Source organism: Miscanthus floridulus, chromosome 19 (assembly GCF_019320115.1).
Source record: "Miscanthus floridulus cultivar M001 chromosome 19, ASM1932011v1, whole genome shotgun sequence".
NCBI lineage: Eukaryota > Viridiplantae > Streptophyta > Magnoliopsida > Poales > Poaceae > Miscanthus > Miscanthus floridulus.
In genome coordinates this window covers 62,735,630-62,745,982 of record NC_089598.1, presented here as the reverse complement: position 1 = coordinate 62,745,982, position 10,353 = coordinate 62,735,630, and the positions used below count along the sequence as shown (strand labels likewise).

The 10,353-nt window shown below is 43.5% G+C and overlaps 1 protein-coding gene across 1 annotated transcript; it reads left to right on the top strand.

Moving 5' to 3' along the window:
* Positions 1–2,386: 2,386 nt before the first annotated feature.
* Positions 2,387–9,667, top strand: LOC136526108 (uncharacterized). The gene is made up of 4 exons (XM_066518875.1): positions 2,387–6,205; positions 6,344–6,499; positions 9,344–9,429; positions 9,529–9,667. The coding sequence occupies exons 1-4, from the start codon at positions 2,387–2,389 to the stop codon at positions 9,665–9,667; spliced, it is 4,200 nt and encodes a 1,399-aa protein (XP_066374972.1).
* Positions 9,668–10,353: the final 686 nt, after the last annotated feature.

Below are 10,353 nucleotides of genomic sequence, written 5' to 3'. Positions count from 1 at the left end.
TAAAGGAGGAGGCAATGTCAGGACCCGCTCTAAGCGCCACGACACTGTTGGGCGTCCGGCAACAGGGACGACAACTGGCTGAGTCGGCGTATATTCAGTTAGTTGTGGTGGTTAGACTCTTGGCTTCTTAATGGGCTTGAGCGTTAGGCGTTGGACCATTATGGTGGTTGTAGCGTGCGTATCCAGCTATGTCTGGGCGGGTATATAAGCCCGTGTAATCGATTGGCAAAAGGGGAATAGAACCTGAACTCTGAACATCTGCCTTCCATCTGAATCCTCCCGTTTGTTTGACCCCAATCCCCTGTTCTCGCTGCAACCCAGCCTAAATTCCGATTCTGTCTAGTTATCTGTTGCAATCCTCGCCAGGTTGTAACACAGTCATGATTGAATGAGGAAGAAAAAAATGGTGACTAAGGTGAATACTCTCTCCGTCCAGAAAAGAATATAATTATGAGAAACGTACTAGTCAAAGTAGTCCAACTTTAACCAAGTTTATAATAAATAGTATTAGCATTTATGTCTCAAAATAAATTTACTACGAAAATATATTCTATAACTAATATAATAATACTTATTTGGTCTCATGAGTGTTAGTACATTTTCATATAATTCTAGTCAAAGTTGAAACTGTTTGACTTCTCGAAATGTGATAATTGCATTCTTTTTCTGGACGGAGGTAGTGCATTCAGATCATCTATTGGGCATAGCCTTTCTGCAACTTGAAGGTTCACAAAAATTTGTGAAGGTAGTATCCATAATTATGGGGGCAGAACAACATCTCTTTAAATCAGAAATTTACGTAGATCCAAGGATATGAACAATAAACCCATGTCACTTTAGATTGAATTGTCTCAATTGCAGAATATTTAGACATGATATATTTCAGTTATCTCCCTTGTTGTCTGGTACCTTGATGAGGACACCACGAGTACATCTACACCAGCAGCACCTCAGGCGCCTCCAGTTGATCATCTAGGGCCAATCACTCGGGCCCGTGCGAGAGAATTAAACTTCATCATGCTGTTAAGGAACGAAGGGCCAGCGGAATAAGAAGATGGCCCAACAGGGCAGCCCAGGTGGGGCGCCTAGGGCTGGCAGCCGCCGCCTTTTCCCTGGTGGCGCCCCCCCCCCCTCCTGCCGTCGATCTGGACTCCAGGGGCTGCGCCCCCTTTATTTAGTCGGAGTCCCTTTTGTTTACAACTCGAGTTTTGTTTTACATCTAGCTTTAGCTACTCTCGAACACGGCAATTCCACGCCGTCTTTGTGTGATTCAGAACTCCACCTTCGAGCGATAATTGTGATTGCTCGCGTCTTTTTCTTGTTCGTTTTTCGATTGCGTGCAGGAAACGATCTTCGTGATCAGGCTGATCTCGCACCGGCGAGGTTGGTAACCATCGGGAGTTGGTTCAGCGATTGCATTGGCGCTTCGGGTTCGCTCGTCGTAGTCGGATCGTGAGGGTCTACTTCCACCAGATCGAAATTATCTCCACTCACCGAAAGATCGGGCACTCCCCTTCTATCAAGTGGTATGGTATCAGATTTCCAGGTTGATCGGTGAGCTTTATCGAGTGTTTTCCCGATTCATATTTGTTCATTACCTAGAGTCCACAAAAGCCAAAAAAAAAATTATTTTACTTTCCGCTGTCCTATCAACCTTTGTGCCTTTGCAATTTCGTTCCAGTTTCGCATTGTTGAGTTTGTTTCCGTGGTCGAGTCTTGTTGCTGGTTTAGGATTGTGTTCGTGCTCGTAGTTCAACCGCACCGTTGCTATTCTTTGTTTCCGCCGCTATCCCACCCACCGTTCCCAAACAACAAGTCGAAGCCACCATATTACTCGACTTGCCCCCGCTAGCCGCCTTGTGTGATCTCTCGCCGCCGCGCTAACCCTAGATAGGTTGCCAGCCGCTGTTATTTCTCCTGCATCGCAGCCCTCCTTACATCATCTGGCGCCTACCTACTGCTGTTAGTCACAGGGACGATTGATCCTGTGATCGGTGTTGGAGTTTAGGGACGCTTTGCCCTAACTGCCGCCGCCGTGTTGTGCCTTCCGAAAAACATAACTTGAGATACCTTCGGTAAAACAGGCATAACTTTTCGCTCGTTTGTCAGAAAAATCTGAAATTTTTTATGGAGCATCTCGACACCATTTGGAGCCGACCCAAACTCACCTTCGGTCTGTTTGGTTTCGTCAAAATCCCCAAAAAAATTCGGGAAAATATAGAAAAAAAATTGTCAAGGGTTTTGCACGTTTTTCAGAGAACGTGTTGTTTTTCTGTAGGCCACATAACACCTCAGTTGTAGGTGCCACTTTTTGTGGTTGCATCTTTTGTGATCCTTGTTCAGAGAAAAATATAAAAAAAAATAGTGCAAAAAAAAAAATGAACGGATGGATTCCACGGTCACTACGTCGAACGAGCGGTTCGATCAGCTAGACCTCTCGCAGACAGCCACCAAGACCACGCTCGACACCATCGTGTCACGCCTCGACTCATTGAGCACGCTGGTCGCAGATCTCCAGAACGATTATGTTGGTGACACGGAGCAGGACGGTGGAGACCGTCAAGGCCGCGCTCGCCGTGTGCCACGCCGTCCCAGTAATGATTCTTTTGCTAAGATAAAATTTAAAATTCCATCTTTTAATGGCAAATATGATCCTGCTGCATATCTTGATTGGGAATTAGAAGTCGACCAGAAATTTTCATGCCATGATATTCCTGCTAATTCTCAAGTTAAAGCTGCTATTAGTGAATTTACTGATTTTGCTTTAATTTGGTGGCGTGAATATAAACAAAAACATCCCGCTACAGTTCCAACCACATGGGATCAATTAAAAGCTGCTATGCGATACAGATTTGTACCTTCTTATTATGCTCGCGATTTGCTTAATAAAATGCAATGTTTTCAGCAAGGTTCACAATCTGTAGAGGACTATTACCAGGAATTGCAAAAAGGCATGATTCGGTGTGGGTTAGTTGAGGAAAACGATGCTGCTATGGCACGTTTTCGTGGTGGTTTAAACCGTGAAATTCAGGATATACTTGATTACAAAGAGTATTATGATATGACCACATTATTTGAATTTGCTTGCAAAGCTGAACGTCAAATACAGGGACGCCGCTCGAAGCCATATTCTAACTCTTTTGCAGGACGAAGCTCGACATCCGGTTCAGCACCCGCGCCCCCTGCACCGTCCACACCCACCACTACACCACGTGAGCGGGCAGCCACTTCTGCAGGTACTCCTCCGTCCACAGGTGCAGTTCCTTCCACACGCCGCACACGGGATATTCAATGCTTTCGTTGCCAAGGATTTGGCCATGTGTCTCGGGAATGTCCGAACAAGCGTGCCTTGCTCATTCGTGATGATGGTGAGTATTCTTCCGCTAGTGATTCTGACGATATTCAACCCGCTATGCTTGCCACTGACCATGCAGCAAAGACGGACGTACATGTCAACCCGGACGACGCCGATAGATATGAAAGTCTTGTTGTGCAGCGTGTTCTTAGTACACAGGTCGCTACGCTTGAGACGAATCAGCGACACACTCTTTTCCATACCAAGGGCGTTGTGCAAGAGCGATCCATTCGCATCATCATCGACAGCGGCAGCTGCAACAATTTGGCGAGTACCGCGCTGGTTGAGAAGTTGTCTTTACCCACTCGTAAGCATCCACATCCATATCACATTCAATGGCTTAATGATGGTGGGAAAATTAGAATTACTCGTTCGGTCCGTGTTCCTTTCTCCATGGGTGCTTATTCTGATTTTGTCGATTGTGATGTTATTCCCATGGAAGTATGCTCTCTGTTACTTGGGCGACCTTGGCAATATGATACTGATAGCTTGCATCATGGTCGTTCCAATCACTATTCTCTCATGTTTAAGGGTCAAAAAATAATTATACATCCAATGACACCTGAACAAATTCTTAAAGATGATCTTGCTCGAGCTGCTAAAACTGCTAAACAACTTGCACCATCGACCTCTGTTAATTCTGAAATCAAGTTAAATGCTCCTGTTTTGCTTGCTACACGTGCTGATTTTGATAAGTTACACGATGCTACTTTGCCATGCTATGCCCTTATATGCTCTCGTGTGCTCGTTTCCCTTGATGATACACCGTCTTTGGATATTCCCCCTGCTGTTGCTAACATTTTGCAGGAGTACGCTGATGTCTTTCCAAAAGATTTGCCACCAGGCCTTCCACCACTTCGTGGCATTGAGCACCAGATCGACCTCATTCCCGGCGCACAGCTCCCGAACCGCGCCCCGTACCGTACAAATCCAGATGAGACAAAGGAGATCCAGCGACAGGTACAGGCGTTGCTTGACAAGGGTTATATTCGTGAGTCTCTTAGCCCTTGCTCTGTTCCTGTGTTACTTGTTCCAAAGAAAGATGGCTCTTGGCGTATGTGTATAGACTGTCGTGCTATTAATAACATTACCATTCGCTACCGATATCCTATACCACGCCTTGATGATATGCTCGATGAGCTTAGTGGTGCCATTATTTTTACTAAGATTGATTTGCGTAGTGGCTACCATCAGATTCGCATGAAATTAGGTGATGAATGGAAAACGGCTTTTAAAACAAAATTTGGGTTATATGAATGGTTGGTTATGCCGTTTGGTTTGACGAATGCTCCCAGCACTTTTATGCGTTTGATGAATGAAGTTCTGAGGCCCTTCATAGGATTGTTTGTAGTTGTCTATTTTGATGATATCCTTATTTACAGCAAGTCTATGGAAGAGCATTTAGACCATTTGCGTGCTGTTTTTGATGCGTTGCGTGCGGCCAATTTATTTGCTAACATCGAAAAATGCATGTTTTGCACACAACGTGTCTCGTTTCTTGGCTATGTTGTTACTCCACAGGGCATTGAGGTGGATAGCAGCAAGATCGATGCCATTCGGGCGTGGCCTACACCGACGACGGTCACACAAATTCGAAGCTTTCTTGGCCTTGCAGGTTTCTACCGCAGGTTTGTTCGTGATTTTAGCTCCATTGCAGCGCCTCTACATGAGCTTACAAAGAAGGATGTCCCCTTTGCTTGGAGTGATTCGCAAGAGGTTGCGTTCAGCACCTTGAAAGATAAGTTAACCAATTCTCCTCTCTTGCAGTTGCCTGATTTTACTAAAGTGTTTGAGCTTGAATGTGATGCTAGCGGTATTGGGCTAGGTGCTGTTTTGTTACAAGAAGGAAAACCTGTTGCCTATTTTAGCGAGAAATTAAGTGGTGCTAGCTTGAATTATTCTACTTATGATAAGGAGCTTTATGCTTTAGTGCGCACTTTGCATACTTGGCAGCACTACCTTTGGCATCGCGAGTTTATAATTCATTTTGATCATGAGGCTTTAAAACATATTCGTACCCAAACAAACCTGAACCGTCGTCATGCTAAATGGGTAGAATTTATTGAGTCTTTTCCTTACATTATTAAACACAAGAGTGGGAAAGACAATGTTATTGCTGATGCTTTGTCTCGTCGCTATACCATGCTATCACAGTTAGATTTTAAAATTTTTGGCCTGCAAACTGTGAAGGATCAATATGTGGATGATGCTGATTTTAAAGATGCTTTTGCCCATTGTATTCATGGCAAACCATGGGGCAAATTTCACATACAGGACGGGTTCCTGTTTCGCGCTAACAAGCTGTGTGTTCCAGCTAGCTCGGTTCGTCGTTTGTTGTTACAGGAAGCGCATGGAGGCGGTCTCATGGGGCACTTTGGCGTCTACAAGACGCATGAGGTGCTGGCTGCTCATTTCTTTTGGCCCCGGATGCGCGCTGATGTTGAGCGCCTTGTTGCACGTTGCAATACTTGCCAGAAAGCTAAGTCACGATTGAACAACCATGGTTTGTACATGCCTTTGCCTGTTCCTACTTCCCCTTGGCTTGATATTTCTATGGACTTTGTTTTGGGATTGCCTCGAACTAAGAAGGGGAGGGACAGTATTTTTGTGGTTGTTGATCGTTTCTCCAAAATGGCTCATTTTATACCTTGTCATAAGACTGATGATGCTAGCAATATTGCTGAATTGTTCTTTAAAGAGATTATTCGTTTGCATGGTATTCCAAATACAATAGTCTCTGATCGTGATGCTAAGTTTCTCAATCATTTTTGGAGATCACTGTGGAATAAAATGGGAACTAAATTGCTGTTTAGCACTACTTGTCACCCTCAGACTGATGGGCAAACTGAGGTGGTTAATCGAACTTTGTCAACCATGCTTAGGGCTGTTTTAGATAAAAACTTGAAACGTTGGGAGGATTGCTTGCCTCATGTTGAGTTTGCTTATAATCATGCAACGCATTCTTCTACAAAAATGTGTCCCTTTCAGATTGTTTATGGTTATATTCCTCGAGCGCCCATTGATTTGTTTGCTCTTGATGCTGAGGACGCTCCACACATAGATGCCGCTGCACATATTGATCAAATGATTAGCTTGCATGAACAAACTAAACAAAACATTGCTACTGCTAATGCTAAATATCAGGTTGCGGGTAGTAAAGGGAGAAAACATGTTACTTTTGAACCGGGTGATCTGGTTTGGTTGCATTTAAGAAAGGATCGTTTTCCTACTTTACGTCGTTCTAAATTGATGCCACGTGCTGCTGGTCCTTTTAAAGTACTAACCAAGATTAATGATAATGCTTACATCCTTGACCTGCCTGCGGAGTTTGGTGTTTCCACGAGTTTTAATGTTGCAGATTTGAAACCTTATGCGGGCGAAGATGAGGAGTTGCCGTCGAGGACGACTTCAATTCAAGAAGGGGAGGATGATGAGGACACCACGAGTACATCTACACCAGCAGCACCTCAGGCGCCTCCAGTTGATCATCTAGGGCCAATCACTCGGGCCCGTGCGAGAGAATTAAACTTCATCATGCTGTTAAGGAACGAAGGGCCAGCGGAATAAGAAGATGGCCCAACAGGGCAGCCCAGGTGGGGCGCCTAGGGCTGGCAGCCGCCGCCTTTTCCCTGGTGGCCCCCCCCCCCTCCTGCCGTCGATCTGGACTCCAGGGGCTGCGCCCCCTTTATTTAGTCGGAGTCCCTTTTGTTTACAACTCGAGTTTTGTTTTACATCTAGCTTTAGCTACTCTCGAACACGGCAATTCCACGCCGTCTTTGTGTGATTCAGAACTCCACCTTCGAGCGATAATTGTGATTGCTCGCGTCTTTTTCTTGTTCGTTTTTCGATTGCGTGCAGGAAACGATCTTCGTGATCAGGCTGATCTCGCACCGGCGAGGTTGGTAACCATCGGGAGTTGGTTCAGCGATTGCATTGGCGCTTCGGGTTCGCTCGTCGTAGTCGGATCGTGAGGGTCTACTTCCACCAGATCGAAATTATCTCCACTCACCGAAAGATCGGGCACTCCCCTTCTATCATACCTATAAACAGAAATCATGATTAGTTCTACTGTTGTGGTTCTAACCTTTGAATGTTAATCATCAAACAAAAAATGGCATTCATAAGTCATGCAACAATTAGTGTGGGTAAGTCAATAGCAAGTTTATATATACAGCTTCAGGCTAAAAACAATATAATGATGGAATTTTGAATCCCATTCAGAGATAAAAATAGATAGCCAGGAGATTATTGTAGCCAAAGGATTTAGATTGTGGCAGTGAGGAGGGGAATTAGCGTAGCTCTTTAGAATGAATAACATGCAGGCGAACTTGAGAGGTAAACAAACCGCACACCTTCCATTAAGAAAAAAACAAACACTTACCTTTGTGCAACTGATGCTGAATTAACACCATCTAGCTCAAATGGAAGTTTGTCTATGAACCTCCATACCTTTAAGTTCCCTAGAACACGAAGGAATTGACAACAAAATTCAGTGACTTACTCTTGATGCATGTGTAGCAGTTGCTAAGTGAACCACCAGCAAAGGTATTGTAAAAAAAGTGATAAGCTGTAGTACCCAGTGTTGATGCTATCCATTCATCTTAACACGTAATGTAAACTCGGTAAGGCAAAACTTGTCGAGCGAATATGATAATCACTGGATACAGGGGTAACATATGGTGAGGTCAATCCCAGGTCAAAAATCATGGGATTGCTCTGAACTTTCTTGCTGCGTAACTATGTAGAAGCATCATGCCGAAGGTATTTTAGTTGTAAAAATTTTCACTTGGCAAATTGAAATAACTTTTGAGCGATGGTACTATGTCTGCATCATCAATGGGAGATGATGCCTATCATAAGCTACAGGTGGTGGTGCCCACAACTTGGCCAAGAAAATTATATTTGGTGAGAAGTATGGCTACATCAGTTTATACTCGGGTACTAACACATATAGCAAGCTTGATCCCAAATAGGCATTTTTAAAAATTATTGCTTGGAAAATTGAATTAACTTTTGAGCAAGGGTACCTTCTGTGCTTTGTGTTTGCTTCTTCGGACACATAGGACTCCTTGTTGATTGTAGATATGTGTCCATCTTCATCCTTCTTCCTGTAGAAAGCTGAGCATGGTTATTTGATTAGCAGCAAAAATTGCTGTAGAGGCAAATCATCGAACACATGGTGTGCATCATCCATGAGTGAGGCATTCGTGAGTAGAAGATGGAATTGGAGAGAGGTAAATTTCTACTACGAAAATATAGATCCAATATTAGTTTGAATTGAGTGATATAGTAGAAATACCATTTTGGACTAGTCATTCATCGCTAAATACAGAATATTAATGGGACAACATCCACCAACCATTTGAATTAGCATAAAAGGCACTTAGAACATGAATGCCTACCTCCTCTTCTGAAAGGCAGAGATGCGTTTAAAGTCCTAGTCATGGTATATCTGTTGCATAGGAAGGTCATGGTATACCCGTGCTTCCAATATCGTGAATAGTAGTGGTATATCTCTGAAACGTGATATTTCTAATGGCATGTATCAAATTAACCCTAAATATAAAGGGTAACGGTCGATTGACGGACACACGTTGACTCTAAACAAATCTACTATTATCATGTGTCTTTACTTTCTTCTACTTTTTGCATCTAGGTCAATAGTTATGTTTTGTTAGTTTCTTGCAAAACATCCTTTTGTTGTTCTTGCTCGTAAAGCAACCGGTTCGATTCTTCGCTGTAATTGAAGAAATTATCCCTTTACAAATTTGCTCGAAAATTAGTCATGTGCGCTTCTACGAAAGTGAAGCAATCTAGTCATTGACAACTCTCATGTGTTGATTTTTGGTGTCCACCTCTTAACAAGTTTAGGGGTTGCTCATGCATTTAACTGTTTTTTTATTGATGTGAAGATGATCTTGGAAGGAAAAAGTGTGTGCCCGGTTGGTTATGTTGCCATAGAACATATGTCGTTCTCATTATTTTTAGATAACCAATCCAAAGCCTGATCTGAACAACCTCTGTGTCCTATTGTGGGAACTCCATCTTTCAGACGAGAAAGCAGGAGGCAACAGGTACGATGGACTTCTGGATCATGACATCCCATTTGGAACAGGAGGAATCTATCGCAAATCATAACACCTCTTCCTTACCCTGTTCATGAACTGCTGCAGTGCATCCATTTGCTATGATCCCACGGCGATTACGATATGGTTATGGCGATGCCCCAGCTGCGGTTCATTCATGCCGTCAGTCGTCACTGGTAGCAGGTGGTACGGGCTGCAGGCAAATCGGATTGAATCAATGAGATGAGATGCAACAATCGACCTACTATACGAGCTAAGCTTAGTGGATGACACTTGATCATCATTATCTGTTCTTCTATATTTGCTGGCAATAGATAGACCTCAGTTTTAGTTTATGATTCTCGTCTCTTGTATCGTACTGTAGTAGCCGATGTCCTAGACACATCAATCATATCTAGGTCTATCTCAATCCTCGTATATGGGATGATAAGGGCACAAAGCAGCACTGACTTAATTTCATTGATAACCTCCGTTTGAAATTAATTTCTCTCTGAAGCCTTGGTTTAAATTTATAGGTTAGCTGATAGCATGTTTGCAGTCAATGCTTACAGTATAAGGACTTATTTGGATGTTTATGTATTCACCTCAATCTACATGTGTTGAGATGGATTAGTGTGTAATTTAAACTAAGTGCCACACCCATCCACCTCAATACATGCATCGGGGTAGACAGATGGGCATCGTAACAAGCCCTAGAGGTTTCCATATTGCGCTAGTGCAGCATCACATAACCACCACAAACCTGCTGATCAAGTAAGATGCTGTACCTGTAGTCTGCAGATGCTAACTACCGGGGCTGCCCGTACTGGAACTCTGATTTGTCTTGTACAGCGGCGGCAGTGTCTCGTGTCTGTTTTTTAAGGGCCATTTTGTAGGTAGAATATCTAATAAAACATATTAATAACAAAAACG

What these genes read in the sequence shown, in the direction of transcription:
- LOC136526108 (XM_066518875.1), top strand. Translation starts at nt 2,387, where the DNA reads ATGGATTCCACGGTCACTACGTCGAACGAGCGGTTCGATCAGCTAGAC. An exon ending in AGACTGATGGGCAAACTGAG is followed by an intron (nt 6,206 to 6,343) that starts GTGGTTAATCGA and finishes TGTCCCTTTCAG; the next exon opens with ATTGTTTATGGTTATATTCC. An exon ending in CTGCTAATGCTAAATATCAG is followed by an intron (nt 6,500 to 9,343) that starts GTTGCGGGTAGT and finishes CATTATTTTTAG; the next exon opens with ATAACCAATCCAAAGCCTGA.